Source organism: Phyllostomus discolor, chromosome 9 (genome assembly GCF_004126475.2).
Source record: "Phyllostomus discolor isolate MPI-MPIP mPhyDis1 chromosome 9, mPhyDis1.pri.v3, whole genome shotgun sequence".
In the NCBI taxonomy this organism is placed as follows: domain Eukaryota; kingdom Metazoa; phylum Chordata; class Mammalia; order Chiroptera; family Phyllostomidae; genus Phyllostomus; species Phyllostomus discolor.
Window position 1 is genome coordinate 81875389 of NC_040911.2, and position 16320 is coordinate 81891708.

A 16320-nucleotide genomic window follows, 5' to 3' on the forward strand; every position below is an offset into this window, starting at 1 on the left:
CTGTTTGTCCTTGTGTTTTTCCCTGCCCTACTCCAAGAAGGTAGGAGAAGATGACATGGCAGGGTGAAGTACCGAGGTGACCTGTAGTTCTCTGAATTTTGTTTCTCAAAAGCCTAGCTTCTTGAGGAGAAGCAGGGAAGGTGCCAGTGGGTCCTTTGGGAAAGCAGTGTAAAGGGAGAGAGAAAGAGGGGCATGGGAAGCAGGGCTACATGTGAGCAATCGGTCTGCCCTGGGCAAACAGTACATAGGAGTTCACCATTAAATGCAATTAGACAGTTAATGCAATGGTTTAACATTAGACATAGAATGAAAGTAATTTAGCACATTAACAAAATAGTGAAGAAAGTCACATGCTTATCTCAACACACAGAAAAGCACTTCATAAAATCTGGCATCTGTTTATAATTTTAAAGTTTTTTTTAAAGATTTTATTTATTTATTTTTAGAGAGGGAAGGGAGGGAGAAAGAGAGAGAGAGAGAAACATCAACGTGTGGTTGCTGGGGGCCATGGCCTGCAACCCAGGCATGTGCCCTGACTGGGAATCAAACCTGCAACACTTTGGTTTGCAACCCACACTCACTCCACTGAGCTACATCAGCCAGGGCTAATTTTAAAGTTTTTAAAGCAAATTAAGAATAGAAGGTTATCTATAAAATGAAACAAACACTTAACAGTGAAATGTTCCAAGTTCGCCTTCCATCATCAGGAACAAAACAAAGATGTCTATTAGCACAACTTTTATTCCACATTTTAGCGGAGATTTCAAACAAAGTATTTAGGCAAGAAAACAAAAGAGAAAAAGACTGGAAATGAAGAAATTAAACTGCCTTCTGCAGATGATATAATTATGCATTTAAGAAAATTCAAGATAACTTGTGTGTAAAGTATTACTATAAGTGAGCTAAGTAAGGTTGCTGGGGACAAGGTTATTGAACAAAAACCTACAGCATTTCTATCTGCCCACAACAAACAGGAGCTGAGATTAAGAAAATGACATATTTATTATAGCATAAAATAATCAAATACTGAGGAGTAAATGAAGGATGTGTAAGACATCCAGAGGGCTATAAAAATCCTATTAAGAAAGTTTAAAAAGGTGTAAATATCCATACACTGAAATACTCAATATATCCAAGGTGTCAATTCTCCATTTGTTGGTAGATGAATTTAATGCAATCCCAAAGAAAATTCAGTAGGTTCTTAAAAATACAGAAATTAATAAATTGATTATAAAATTTATATGGAAATGCTAAGGACTAAACATAGCCAGGAGAGTCACAGGTAACTAAGTTGGGTTACTGGCTGTACTGGGTATCGAAGCCTACTGAGAGTAATTACGATAGTGTGGTATTGGTATAAAGCCAGACAAAAAGACCAATGGGTCAGAATACAGAATTCAGAACAGGCCCTTACATAATACGAGGGTTACCCCCCCAACCGGAATTTATTCATTAAAAATGCGTATTTATTCTTACATGTTCAAACTCCAGTCACCTTCAAAGTACTCTCCATTTGATGTAATACACCTGTCGAGACGTTTTTTCCAGTGCTCAAAACAGCTTTGACTTCATTGATTTTGATGCCTTTTGGTGCTCTGTCATTTTTTGTTTCATCTCTTCCACATTGGCAAGAGGTCTCCCTTTGAGGACCTTTTTCATCCAGAGGGGGAAAAGTTGCTTGGGGTGAGGTTGGGTGAATAGAAAGGGTGGGGCACAGGGGTCATGCCGTTTTTGGTCAAACACTGCTGAACACTCAGTGCGGCGTGGGCAGGTGTGCTCATAAATCACCCATCATGACATGAGCAAACACATTGGAAGAGTTAAAAAAAAAAAAGATCCACTGAAGCCCAATGCAGCCTCTCAGAACAATGCCAGCTCTGATGCAGATGGGTTCCTGGAACACTCCCTAGTGGGGGAAGCCTGTACTGCAAGGGGTCCGCCCTCCAGAAGGTAATTTCGGGGGTTTTTGGATCCCCCCCTTGTATGGATAGTCGATAAAGCTGCCACTACAGTGCAGTGAGGAAGGGACAGTCATTTCAATGAACAGTGCTGAGCCGACTGGTTGTCCATGTGAATAAAATTAAACTGGTTCCTGTCTTACACTATACACCACAATCAAAATACCTTCTTGATTCAGGGATAGGTAAGGATTTTTTTTAAAGGATAAATGTAGCACTAACCATAAAGAAAAGGTTGAAAACTTAGACGACATTCGGTTAAGAAGTTCTAGTTATCAAAAACCCCATGAGAGTGAAGAGAGGAGAGTATTAACGAAGTGATGGGAGGGCCTGAGTCCACAGGAGTGGTCAATACCCTGCACCCACCAGGACCTCACAGTGGGGCCTTCTGGTGAACGTCAGACTTCAAGCTCATGGCTTCTGGGAGGCAGCTCATTCCCTCCCACCATCCAATGACTGTTTTTATTGCCACTGAGGTGGCAGCGGGGGAAGGAAGCTCCAGGGTGTAAGTGCAAGGGTGTGGATGGGGAGGGGAAAGGGCCACCCTAGGCTCAGGAGCTAGGACCTTCAGAGAATCACTACCTGTGAAGAGGAGGATCTGTAAACTTTTTCCCACTTGGATAAGTTATCCTGGGGAAGAGAAGAGATTTGGGGGTCCATCTGAATCACCTCAAATGTGTTCAATGACTGCCTCATGCTGGAGTTGACTGCATGGTGGTGAAATGGTCTGTAGTCTATTCAAGGGTGTGAAGCTTTATTTAGTCTTCACATTGAGATCCACAAACTGCCTGGAACTGATTTTGGTGTATGATGTGACATAGAGGTCAAATTGAACTTTTTTGTATGAATATACAACTGACCCAGTGCCACTTATTGAAAAACCATCCTTTCCAAACTGTACGGCAGTTTCCATTTTTCTGGGAGACTTCTGTTTTTGGAAGAAGCTAAGGGCCCCACCAGTATGGGTGGGGGTGGGGAGAAGGACATTTTGCAGAACAGCCAGCAGTAGGGCTGACCTCAGTTGCTGCCTGTCTCCCCTTGACTCATTGAGGCCAGGCCACAGTGGACCCTAGCTGAGCCAAATGCAGTCTCAGAGGCTGCCTGACCCCCAGTGTGGGATGCGGAACATGGCAGCCTGGTTCTGCTGGGAAACATGAGGAGAAAGCAGAGGATTCTGGGAGATGTTCTCTCCCTGAAGATGGGGTAACCAAGTGTCTTACCCCCATGCTACTCCCACCCCAAATGACCCTGTGGGGGAAAAAGCCTGGGAGTGGGCCGATGCTGAGAAGGGTCTCTTTGTCACTTGGCATCTAGAAACAACCTGGGCAGAGTTGCTGTCACATGATCTCAGGAGACCTGGGACCTGAAGATAAAGGAAAATTTGTACCCACTCTGAACTTATTTTGAGTACAAAAACAAACAAAAAAAACAAAACAAAAAAACCCTTCCTTTTCCACAGGTTGACTGCCAGGGACCACCTCCAGGGCAGATACTGTTGTGCCCACCCACATCTGCTCTGTACCTCTTCTGTATACACCTATCTGACTCCATCTGCCAACATTTGCATTTAAAAAAAGGTTTATTTATTCTTAGAGAGTGAGGAAAGGAGGGATAAAGGGAGAAACAGCGATGTGCAGGAGAAACGTTGATTGGCGGTTGCCTCTCTTAACGCCCCAACTGGGGATCTGGCTAGCAACGCAGCCATGTGCCCTGGGCTGGGAATTGAACTGGTGACCCTTTGATTTGTGGGACAACACGCAACCCACTGAACCACACCAGTCAGGGCTGCTAATACCTGATTTTTTTTTTTTTGCCTGAGAATTTTCTCGTTTCCAGGACCTGTTAAACCACCCACAGGCTGACTAGAAGTGCCAGGAAGGCAGTGTTCCCCACCCCCCCACCCCCCACCCCCCCAGAAGCCCTCAACTACAGATCGATAAAAATTGCTGTATAAATACTCCAGCTCCCTTGCTCCTCAGGTGGAAAAACTATGGGGTGTGTTCTGCCCTGTGTACCCGAGTTCTCCGGCAGGAAACATGTCTCAGGTTCTATTTCTCGGGGAACCCAAACTAAGACATGTGGGAAAGAAAATTGTATGAGTCATCCTGGGCGGTCATGACAAAATGTGTGATGCCAGGAGAGAGAGGACGCTAGAAGCACCAGCAATCAAGTGCCAGCTGATTTAGTTCCTGGTGAGGACTCTTCCTGGCTTGTAGACAGCTGCTTTGTCACCATGTCCTCGAGAGGTCTGGGGTCTCTTCTTATAAGGACACCAGTTCTACCAGATTAGGGCTCCACTCTCATGACCTTATTTAACCTTAATCACCTCCTTAAAGCCTGTATCTCCAAACACAGTCACACAGGGGAAGGGTCAGGGCTTCAGTGTATGAATATGGGGAGGACACAATTCAGTTCATAGCAATTCATTAGCTCATATTCATTAGCTCTCCCTGCTCTGCACCAGGGAGTGGGCAGTGTTGGCTCAAAGGGTGGCTTGAGCACAGCTGAGCGATTTTCGAGGACAGATATCACATCAGCCATGGCACCTGCCCCATCTCAGGAACTGGAATGTGACCACTGTCCAGTACAGACCAGAGTTCTGCAGGAGCTGCTCAGGGTCTGAGGGTGGGATGGCTGGCTTCCGGGCTCTGCGCACAGGCTGGAAATGGGAGCTCGGTGGGAGACCAGGAAAGCACTGAGAATGGGGGAAGATGACGGGAAGACTGCCTGTTGTGGGTCCCAGGTACTGGCCAGGAACACAAGAGAAGGAAGTGGCAGGACCAGCCCAGCTGCCTCAGCAGGAGTATTTGTCCAGAGGGCTGCAGGGCATGAGCGCATGGGTCGGGGAAGGACAGGGTTTCCAGAGGCCAGAGCCAGAGGGCTGCTGGGAGAGAGAAGAAAACCTGAGGCTTGGGCCTGAACACTGGGCTTCCTGGACAGCGGGTCAAAGCAGTGGCTCCTAGGGTCAGACAGGTAGACCTTTGGGGTCTGAGGGGCATGTCTCAGGGGGACAACAGGGATTCTTCCTAGGAGAGGGGGTAAATGAACCCAGGAATCCTGCTTCTTTACTACCCTCCCTCCAAAACTCTGAGACAGGAGAGCCAGGAAGTGCCTAGGCCTGAGGGTCAGGACTTGCTCAGATAGCACCTTGGGTGCTAATGCCTACCCCGCCCAGCCCGGGTGAGGCCCTGCTGCTTCCCGTAAGGAAGGACCTTACTTCTGCGCCTGTGCACACTTGGTAGTGTTCAGTTTGCTCTGTTCTGGTTTCCAGCAACCCCCACCTTGGGGGGAGACAATCCCTGCCTTGGTCCTGGCCAGACTGCTGGGGGACAGAGTCCTTAGTGGCGACTGTGCTCCTAGCTGGAGCTGTCAGGGCCAATCCCGTGTTCTGGGTCCTCCGGCCTGCTAGCCTGCTCCCCATAATCCCCACAGTACCTGAGAGCAGACCTGGGCAGGGAACACTTGCTCTGCTGAATCTGGGGCTGTTGAAAAAGCCCAAGGTGCAAGAAGGCTGCCCAGGTGTAGAACTGCCTTGAGAACTGCAGAACCGTCAAGAAAAGCAGAGCCACGCTAAGGAAGCAGGCAGGAGAGGCCGGGTGGCCACCTGCATCTGTGTTTATTGTTCTGTGTTCTCCAACCCTAGCAGAGCAGAGTGTGAGGCCAGGGGCAGCCGGGCCCATTCCATGATTCTATGGGACCAGCCAGAGTCCATAAGACATCTATTGGGAGGAAAACCCACTATCAGGGGGCCTGGCACCCCCTCTTCTGCACTGCCATGCCCGAAGCCCCCACTGGGATTCATGATGTGGCAAGCATGAGTGTGCAGGCTGCAGTGGGAGCGAGGCAGCCACGGGGTCAAGAGGCCGTTGGAAGCTCCACGGGAGCCTGGGTGGGCCTCCTGAGGCTGTTGGGCATCTCCCTTGCCCTAGAGAGAAGTCGGGATGCTGGGCCAGTGAGATGGGCCAGATACAAATGGAACCTTCCCAGGCTACCTCTCCCTGAGCTGTCCTCTCCCACGGTCCCCTTCCCGTGCTCCTGTCCACCGATGTTCCAGGTCTACAGAAAGTCCACGTCTTTCAGAGGAACCGGCCCAGAGCGTGAAGTCCTGCACTCCAGCACCTCCCTGGGATGCTCCCCTGCCAAGAGCATCAGCACAGTGCTGGGGCTTCCGACCAGCCCCAAGGAAGGGAGGTGAGAGATGCCTGTGGGGCTGGAGGGGCCTTGAGCGTGGGAAGGAAGTCCTCTCCCCACTCAGGCCCATGGGTTGAGGTCTGTCCACAGCCCTGGCCCTGCATCTGTCTGTGTTGCCATCCACGGTGTGGGTGTGAATTCCGGAGAGACCTCCAGTCCGGGCCAGCAGGGGCCAGACCCGCAGACCTGTTTGGGAGATGGAGAGGAGGTCCTGGAGGAAAGCTGGCTGCAAGGGGAGGGGAAGCCACTTCTCGACACCTGTTCAGTTTGGGCCACTGTGTGGGCTACGTGGCTCTGACAGCTGTCCAGATGGGCCCCAAAAAGGTAGACCTGGGCCCCAGCTCCCCATCCCTGCTACCACTTTTTGAAGAGACAGCCCACCCAAGGCCGGGAAGGAGGCAAGGCAAGCCAGACACCTACCGTAATTAGGAGTATGCCAGGCCCTGAAGCCCCCGGGCTGGAGAGTGGAACTTCTCAGAATCCTCAAAAGGCTGGTCTGCAGTAATCAAGGGGAGAAGCAATAAGCTACGTGTAGTCTGGGGATCTTGTCTGCCTGCCTCTCTGGGCTGGGGACAGTATGCAGGGCATATAACGCTTCCCGAGTACAGAGCCATCAAGAGCCTTGAAGGGAGTCAGCCACCCCAGCCCGGACCTGGAACCAGCACTGCGGAGTTAGGGGAGGCATGCCCCTCACCTAACCTTTGCTGCCCTCGCTTCCTCAATTGAGAGATGACTCTGAGCTCCTCTGCCCTGGCCAGCCTCCTCCAGAGGGCCTGGCCCAAGGAGAGGAAGCAGACGACCAGGGGCCAGGCAGGCCAGGCCAGGCCAGGAAGAAGGCCTGCCTCCAGGGGCACTGACACCCACTGCGGCGGCAGCAGCAGCGGCATGTCCGCCTCCCATAGCTCCATGCGAGTGTTACTTCCAGCACCCCTCACCCCTGCCTAATGACGTCCCACGCTTCTCTTTCTTGGCAGGAGAAATCAATGGACCCCTGTCATCTCCACCCCTTATTTTAAGCTCTAGACACCCTTAGGTTAAGAAAAAAAAGGCAAAAAATGGCTGCCCTTTCAAATCATCCTAGAGCAGTATCTGACAAGTGCACCCTAGGAGGCATCTTCCTCTAGGGGATATGACGTTTTTTGACTAGCCGTACACTATTGGTTAGGAATCGGGCTTCGTTAAGCTGGAGGAAACTGATGAATGGTAAATGACAACCACTGATGTGATCTCGACTCTTTATCTGTGAGACGGCGGAGGGGAAGCTGCGCTAAACCTTGTCCAAAGCCAGTGCCTTTCCATCCAGCGAGTGACCCAGTCCCTCACAGTGGTGTGCGCTACCCTCCAGTGGACGCACAGGTCAAAAGCATGCAGTCCGTGTGGGGTTCCTCCAGTCTCTCTGCTCTGGGCTCGGCTGGGTGGGCGTGGGGCCTTCAGGCCTCTCCAACTAGAATTTGTGTCCCTTTTCCCTTGGTCAAGTGGCCAGTTGATAGCCTCCAGAGTGGTGACCACCCCAAACTGTGAGGCCCAGGGAAGTGTGGTCCAGACGGACCCCCTTGGGCCCCTGCGGACCTCCTGGCTCTGTATCCTCCAGAGAGAAATGGTCAACAGGCTTGAGGCTCTGGTGGGATGTGGACGGCATGGGCCCCTCAGGCCCAGCTGCTCCTCCAGGTCACAGTGGGGCAGAATGGACCCCTTACCTGGAAGCCCCTCTCCGTGGGCTCTGGGGCAGGCCTGGGGTGGGGAGCTGGGTGGGCGCAGCACGGGGGCGAAGGCGCTCCTCTGTTTGACAGCGGAGATCATGTTGACAGGCGAGAAGGAGAAGATGCTGGTGGTGGGGGCAGCAGCCGGGAGGGACATGGAGGAGGCAGCGGCCAGCGGGGGGCTAGAGGGCATGACTCCGGGGCGGGGCAGGGAGGGGCAGGCGCAGCAGGGAAGGCAGTGGGAGACACAACAGGGAGACAGCACCAGAGTGAGCAGCGTGGGCTGCTGACCACAGGCCCAGGCCTCACTGGGGGCTGTGAGGGTCCTGGGGAGACCAGTACAGGGCAGGACCTGGTGGCAGACTGGGAGCCTCTGAGGTTCTGGGTCAACACTTGCCTTTTTGGGGGTTCTGGAGACCCTTTGTCAGGGCTTGAGGTGACAGAGTCAGACTAGGTAAAAATAAAAGCAAAACTAGAGCATCCAACAAAATCAAATACTGGGACACGGCCCCAAAGATGAGGGATGAGCAAGAGACAGAGCAAGTTAGGATTCCTGCTGAAAACCACTGGGAGTCTGAGGTGCTGGGAAACGTTTATGGGCCCGGAGTACCAAAGATAGAGCTAAAGATCGAGGTTCATAGCAGAGATGGGGCAAGTAGGCAGGGATGAAGCTCGGGGGCATGTGAAGGCTCCTGTTACAAAGCCTCTCCGTGCAGGGTCAGAGCTCACAGCAAGCACTTTGACTTCCTCCACAAATACGTCCCCCTTACCAATGGTCCCTCACCCCAGCACTTTGTGCTCTGCCAGCTTAAGACAGGTCCTACTCACCTCCAGCCTGGGGCCTGCATCACCCTCTTCCAACTGGTCAATTTTAAAGAGAGGTGTAAGGATCCACATTTTTAGATTTTCCTGCCTTCCAACCCCCTGGCCTCCTCTCCTGGGATCCTGCCCAGGGCATGTCCAAATCCCTCTTTCTCTATCCTCATCTGAACCCAATTCCTTGCGTTTCCTAAAGATCAATCAGGCTGTGATTTCAGTGTTGTTCAAACGGCTGGCTATGGGGTGGGGGCTGGGCTTTCTGGAAGAAGAAACCAATAGCCTGAGAAGGCTCGCTGCCTTTGGCATCAAAGCACTGCCCCCCCCCCCACATCAATACAGTGTCCCTCCCCCTGCCCCCGTTCCAAACATCCTCAGCTCATGGATGGTCATCTCCTTTAAGACAATGCTCACTGCCAGCTGATGAGGCCAAGTGCTCCATGGAGGGCTTGAGAAAAATTTACTCTCTCCCTCAAGGCCAGGGGCTCACAGCCATGTTGTGTAGCTTGGGTATAACTGGGAGGTGTGGGTCAGTCCAGGGCTGCTGGTGGCCAAAGTAGAGAAGACCAAGGGGCAGCCTAAACAGCCCCAGACCCTTTGTCTGGGACAGTTCTGGGTGTCATTCTAGGCACGTCCTGGTGCACTCATTGAAAATGACAGCCCCTGAAACTGTACCACAAAGTGTTCTGCCCAAGAGGAGTGGATGGGACCTGGGCAAGCACTAGTTAAGACAGTGTTAAGAGATGGTACTGGACCTTGGGCAAGTCCACGGTGTCTCCAGCTGATGCTGGAGGTGGGGCATAAGCAACTGTAGAATTCTTGATCCTCTGGATGAATAGGGAGACCCCAGGTGGCCTGGCTTCTGCCCCCTGGGGCCGTGTGTTTCTCCACCACCAACAGCACTGTGTGTATAGTGGGGGAGGGAGGTTGCAGGTACAGATTCCACCAGCTTCAAATCCAAGGGGCACCCAGAGAGAGGTTTTATGAGTACTGTCCCAGAACTGAAGAGAAGGGAGAGCAGTGCATACTGGCCTGAACGAATGGCCAGGAGAGACAGAGGTCTTGGGAGGGATTCCAGAGGGCTGTGGCCTGTGTGGATAGTGGAATACGGGACCTTCGGTTCCAGAAATTGAGTCCAGGAAGGGAGGAGAGTGGCAGACTCAAACCCACAGCCAGAAAGAGCAGTGCCCAGGATGCAGGACCCTGGCAAGCAAGGCTAGGCAGGTGGCCAGAGATTTGGATCCTCAGCAGTAGCAAACATAAGACAGGGAACAGGTGAGGAAACCGAAGGGAAAGCCACAACCAGCTTCTCTTTGGGCAGCCTTCTGGCTCAGCAGCATCTCCCAGGACTTGAGGTACAGACTCTCTTACAATTGGCAGGGAGATACTTTGCACCCAGTAGGTGCTTTATAAATGTCTGCTGAATAGCTGAGCTATAAGGAACTGAAAACAAGCTCTTCTGGAACTTGGTGTTGGAAAGAGGGACTTGAGGTCAGTGCGAATGGCAAAAGCATAAATGTCCTGTTGTCCATCCACCTAGCTTTGAACTGCCCCATTCCCAGAAGCCAGACAGAGGATGATTAGTGCCCAGTAACATGTTCAGATCTAAGAACAATCCTAGGCAGGGGGTGACAGTGATTCCATTTTACACTGAAGAAACTGATGTTTAAGGTGAATAACATGCCAAATGACAGACAGCTCCTGATTTGAACACTCAAACTAAATCCAGCTGTCTGACCACACAGAATTCGCTCGCTCTACCTGGTCCCATGGCAGGGAGCCACGTCTTCCCTGCTTCCACCCCAGCCTATCAGAACAATGCTACAGCGGACTGTGGGGCCCGGTGGAAGCCCACTTATCTTGAGCCCTGAGTTCCTTCAGGCTTCCGGCAGGGGGAGCCATCCTCCTCCCAAAATCCTAGTACAAGATGGAAAGGTTGCGGTCCGCCAGGTTTCAGCGGGATGTCTCCTAGTTAAAACCCCATTTCAAGAGGACACAAGTACTAGAAGCGATGTGTGCCGAGTCAGCAAAAAGAGTTAAAGATGCAAGAACTGCCCCAGGCCTGGGATGTGAAGCCGGGGAGTCGAGTTGAGTGGCCCGCCCAGAACTTAGAGAAAGAGAGAGAGAGAGAGAGAGAGAGAGAGAGAGAGAGAGAGAGAGAGAGAGAGAGAAAGAGAGAGAGATAGGGAGAGAGAGAGAGAGACATCGCAAGCAGGCCAGCCTGGCATCCAGTGGCAAGAACCAGTGTTGGTTCTCGTGGTACAGGTGCTGGAAGCTCCACCCCCCACCCCCCAGGGCTGGGAGGAGATAGGGCTGAGCCCCACTTTGCTCCCCAGGGTCCTGGTTCCTCCTTCCTTGGGTAGGGGGCACTCACTGGCGAAGGGTGAGGTGGCCGTGGAGCCATTGAGGAAGCTAGGGGAGCCGGGCACACCGAGGCCAGCCACTCCGGAAGTCCCGTAGCCGCCGAGGCCCGCTCCGAGGCCGCTGCCGTAGCTGCTCTGCTGTGAGCCTGGGCTGGGCGCGAACCCGCGCGGGGACGCGCTGCTGCAGCTGCGGGCATAGCCTGAGAGAGAGCGTTGGTCAGGCAAGCAGTGCGGCCGGGAAGGGGCCGTGGGCGCACCGGGAGCTGCGGTACGCACCCGGCTCCGGTCCCGGCGTGGCTTCCCCGACTGCGACGGCCAGGGGGCTGCTGAAGGCGTTGATGCCCACAACGGCGGGGTGCGGGTGGCTGGGCGCCAGGGGCCCGAGTGGCGCGGGCGCGCGGGGGGCGCTGTACAGAGCCTCGGCGACGTCCGCCGCGCGCTTCAGCAGGAGCTCCTGTGAAGACACGAGCGGGACACGCCAGGGCAGCCGCGGGCGCTGGGACGGGGGCAGCCCCGGGATCGGCGGCGCTGGGAGGCAGCAAGAGGCGCCATACCTGGTTACTGCTGGGCACTCCGTACAGGGCCTCCGCCAAGTCCGCCGCCCGCTTCAACAGCACTTCCTGGGGGCAGGGGAGGAGACAGCGGGACCAAGGAGCAGTCCCCGGGGGGCAACAGAGCGGCCAGGGACCCCCTTCTCCACCCCCCACCGCTAAGCCACAGTACACTCTCATCACTGCCCTGCCCCGCCCCTCTGAGTACCTTGGGCAGCCTCTCGGGATCTCCGGGGTGTCTGGGAATAACTTTTTGTAGCCTCTGGAATCCGTAGTCAATGGTGGGTTCATTCAGGGCTGGGGAAAGCGGCAGCGTTTGGAGGACGCCCCGTTCCAGCGCCCAACGCAGGGCCCCGCTGAATAGCCGCCAGTCCCGGAGTCTCGCTGCAGACCCCTCCACCCAGCCCGGCCCAAACCACTCTAGGCACAAGGAGTCAGTGAGGTTCCAAGTTTCCTCAGTTCCTTATCACCAAGAGGGAAACTGTATACATACTAGCTTCCGCAGAACTGGAGGGGGAGTTTTCTGTTTACATTTGGTCTTATCAGGAGTAAATTATTTGTTATATAACAGAACCCCGCCCCTCCCCACAATCTCCATTTATCCCTCACCCTAACTTAACTCGCCCGCGTCCAAGCCTTATCTACCTTCACCTCCAACTTCAGATTTAGAGATTTTCCTTAGTTTACCCCACAGCCCAAAACACTCACTCCAGGTCTTTGCACTCACATACCTCCTCCCTTCTCCTCGGACGACTTTCCTTCCCTATCTCTATCTCCTCACTCCTCCCTCCAGTCCCAGTTTAGCCCGCACTCCCTGAGGGAGGAATTCCCAGGCCGCCAACCCCTGTGTGCACTGCTTAACCTCCCGTTAGACCGCTAACTCCCTGACAGTAAGTAGGGTCACTACCAAGTGGTGGGAGCCCTGCAAGGGGCTCGGTGACTATCTGTTGGGCAGGGCGGGAGAGAAGGGGAGGAGTGGGTGGCTTGGATTGGGGTGGAGGTGGAGAGGATTCTGACCAGTGGCCAAATTTCACCCTGCATCTTCAGGGAGTGGCTTTCACTCAGGTCATGTGTTCACTTCTTGTCATGGCTTCCTGCAAGGTATGTGTGTGTGTGTACTTGTATGCATGCAGAGTGAGGCGTGGGGAAACCAAGAGACCCAGGGAGGATTCAGGGAATAGCGAGCTTATTTGGGGGCACCTGTGAAATAAACATCCCCGTGGAGATGTTCTAGACCCTGGGGAGTGGCATGTTCTAGACACTCTGGCGAGAAGTCCCAAGGCAGACAGAATGTCGAGGAGGCGCCCGGGAGGGGACTGAGGAGCCAGAGGCTAGGGAAAGAGAAGCACAGGGAAAGAAAAGTCGAAGGAGGAGGGGTAATACAGTACAGGTGGGTGGCCCTGATAGGAAGGAAAGCGGCCGCTAGGGGGCGTGGCCAAAGAGTAGACTTTGGGTAACTCGGAGACCAAGGTTCAGCGTAAGCAGGACGGAGCTCCGCCCACCCACCCTCGGCCTCCCCTCCCACGCCTGACTCCTTACCTGTGTAGACAAAGCGGCCGGGGGCTCCCTTGCAAAACTGCTTGGACTTGTAGGACAGGGTCACCTCCACCACCCCGGGAATGTGCCTCGGAGGCGTCTGTACCCGAATGGCGTGGGGCGTGATGAGCTGCAAAGGAAGAGAGGAAGCCTGCAAGCTCCGACTCGACGAGGGGAGGGGCGAGGGTCCAGCCCCAAGGTCCGGAGGGAGTCTGGCAGGGGTGGCCCACCTCGCTCCACACCAGCACGTTCCCGAACACGACCTGCAACCCGTGGAAGAAGTTGTCCCCGATGACAATGACGGTGGCGCCGCCCGTGGTCCAGCCCTCTCCAGGGCTGATGGCCTTTATGCAGGGGGTGGCAGCTGGGAGGCAGGAGAGGAGCCAGGTCAGGGACTGGCCCCAAGGTGGGGCCTGGAGGTTGGCTGGGCCTGCGGCCGTGGGACACGTCGGGGAGTCCTGACCTTCGGAAGGGTCCAGGCGGCGTGCCCTGCGGCCGTGCTTAGAGTTGTTGTGCACAAACATGTTGTCAGACACAGCCAGCACGTGTCCGTCCACGCTCACGGTCGTGGACACCACCACCTGCAGGGAGAGCCGAAGCCAGCCTGGCTGGAGCCCTGGAGAGAGGGAGGCTCCCAGGAGGGAACTGTTGTGGATGACCAGCAACTTGAGGCTGGTGGCTGGATGCTAGAATTCAGGGTCTCTGGCATGGGGAAGAGCTTCAGCGCCTCAGGGGCTGAGCTGGTGGAAGGGGAGCCAGCTGGATCAGGTGACACCCCAGAAGCATAATCTCTAGCTGCCCAGGGAAACTGACCCCCAGGAGCTAGAAAAATCAAGAGCTCTGGAAAAAACAAAAACCAAACCCAAAAAACCTGTCTCCCTGGGTGGAGTGGCTACTGTTTTTACACATACACAGTAGCCCAGGCTGCATCCCTGGGGCTCCAAGGCAGGAATGGGTCTTGGGTAAGTGGGAGGGAGAGTTTTGATGAGGGCGGAGGCAGCATCAGCTTGAGAACCCGTCAGCAGGAACCCCCCCTTGGGAGGAAATTGGGGCTGCCTTCTTCGCCCCTCCTTCACTGGGACGGGTGTGCAGGTTGGGGATGTGCTAAGGGCAGCTGCTCTCTGCTTCACGCTATGCAAATTAGCTGGGTCGTTAATCATGTAAAAATGTCACAATTAGCATCTCCTTAAGTGGGACTCTAATGAAGCCTCCCTTGGCAGCCAGCATAAGTTGAGATGGAGCCACTCCACCCCCAGCAGGCACCAGACCCTGCAGCACAGCGCTGGGCTGGGCAGGGATTTACCCTCCAGGCCTTTCCTGTGGTGACAGGGCTCTAGCCTCCCCCCAGCTCCCACAGTCAGGAAAGGGCAGAGTTACAGGGGGGTCCCTCTCCCCAGACCTACCTGGAAGCGGCGCATGTCCCGGGGATTCCCTGCGTTCTTCAGGCAGTTCTGGTTGCATTTGAGGAAGAACTTGAGGAAGAACCTGAAACAGCATAGTCAGTGGGCTCAAGGGTCTGGGGGTTCTGGGAACAGATGAAGACCCAGCTGCTCCCTGCCATGCCTCCTCCCAGCGGTGTGACCATTCTGTCTGCTCACACACAGGCACATACCCCACGTTCCCATCACAAGCTGCACACGCACAGGATGTGGGATGTGCACAGAGTAGACCCGTCCCAACGACTACTTTGTACACAGAATATCCCCACAGGGTAGGGACACACAGTGCCTGTTTGTCCCAAAAAGTGTACACGGTACTCATCACACTTACCCAAAGTATGCTGTTAAAGAATGCGTCTGTTATATATGCCGTATGTACCTCTGACTCGTGAATTATACCCACCACGCAACGTATACTTCATATGCAGCCGGTACTCACACTTCCCTGTAAGCTTACCCCACTCCGTGCATATTTGTCATAGTATATGCCCATGGTATATAAGGATCCGTATCACATAGCATGTCCGCCCCCCAGAGTATATCCATCACCTGTACAGTGTACACTGTCATAAACTGTGTATCCTTCCCACACGCTGTACATGCCGTATACACTATTACAAAACAGCCACCACACACAGTGTGTACCTGCCACACTCAGGGTATTCCCTTCACAGAAGCCTATACTAGATGAACTCCCCATATAGCCTGTACTTGTCGCACCATATGATATATATGAATTATACAGTCTCTGCCCATTGCGCACAGTGCGTGCTCATCCTACATAGTGCAAGCACAGAAAGAATAGGGCAGTATATGCGTTAATACACCATTTAATGTTGTATATGATTTCTCAAAATATAGTCATCACAAGTACTGTACAGTCATCACATATAGCAAGCAGATCCCTCTCCTCCTTCACAGCAGATCCCCCCAACAAATCCCCCTCACAACACAGATCCTGCTCATGCATAGCAGACCCCCTGCCCCAGCACCCCAAAGAGATCTTCCTCACACACTATATCCATCATACACAGAGCAAAAACCTAATCCCACCATGCTTATATGCATCACACACGCATCAAGTACCCATCAGACACACGGTACAGACACAGTGAATACCTTCTTTTTCACATACAGTAACTGGAAAAAAGCACAGCATATGCAGTGATGAGGCTGCCTTTTAGATAAACACATGAGCACCTGGTCTTCCATTCTTCCAGGCAGCTGGCTGAGATGGTGGGGCCTTGGACCCGCCACCCAGCAGTGAGGTAACCACGGATAATCTTCTGGGTTTGGACTCTCAGGAAAGTTGGAATGCTATCATTAGCGGCCTTAGTCCCTATGGGACTCTGTGAGCACCCGGGGAGACGCCCTGTGCAAACTGAAGCATGCGGGGGTCCTGGCATGTGGCACAGCCTCCTGGGCTGCTCTGTGAGCTCCTCTGGTCAGCCCCCTCATTTTATCACCACCCCCTGGTTTTGGACTTTGAATCTGAACATCCATTTTAACTCATCAGAGTTGCACTCAGAGTCTACAAACTTGAAATTCACATTCAAAGAACGATCTGATACAGGCTCTGAAAACGAGTCCCCAAAGAGGAGTTCTCTGAGTGGTGGGTTGCCATTTCTGGAACAGAGGTGTCCCCAGGGGAGCCTCATTGGGTGCTGGCACTAGTCACTTTCCTGGAGATGCACCTCATCCCAGGCCCTGTCTCTGTCCCACTGCTGACCCCTTAGAACCTGTCAGTTCCCCCCACCCAATGGGTG

The 16320-nt window shown here is 53.6% G+C and overlaps 1 protein-coding gene across 6 annotated transcripts in view; it reads right to left on the minus strand.

Moving 5' to 3' along the window:
* Positions 1-5530: 5530 nt before the first annotated feature.
* Positions 5531-16320, minus strand: part of EBF4 (EBF family member 4) — a 57024-nt gene continuing 46234 nt past the window's right edge. The window contains exons 8-18 of one of the 6 annotated variants that reach the window (XR_004899355.1): positions 14519-14600; positions 13579-13696; positions 13346-13479; positions 13119-13245; positions 11788-11876; positions 11583-11648; positions 11305-11482; positions 11040-11228; positions 7847-7928; positions 6570-6645; positions 5531-6335 (exon numbers count right to left, since the gene is read on the minus strand). Coding sequence is in view for 4 of the 6 variants with exons in the window: in XM_036009634.1 (XP_035865527.1) it covers positions 6575-6645; positions 7847-8044; positions 11040-11228; positions 11305-11482; positions 11583-11648; positions 11788-11876; positions 13119-13245; positions 13346-13696; positions 14519-14600 (1351 nt within the window). In the remaining 2 variants the exon portion in view is untranslated. Of the gene's footprint in view, positions 6336-6569; positions 6646-7846; positions 8109-8371; positions 10583-11039; positions 11229-11304; positions 11483-11582; positions 11649-11787; positions 11877-13118; positions 13246-13345; positions 13697-14518; positions 14601-16320 lie in introns of those variants that run through there. The other 5 variants (XM_028524686.2, XM_036009634.1, XR_004899354.1 and 2 more) reach the window with 5 other exon arrangements.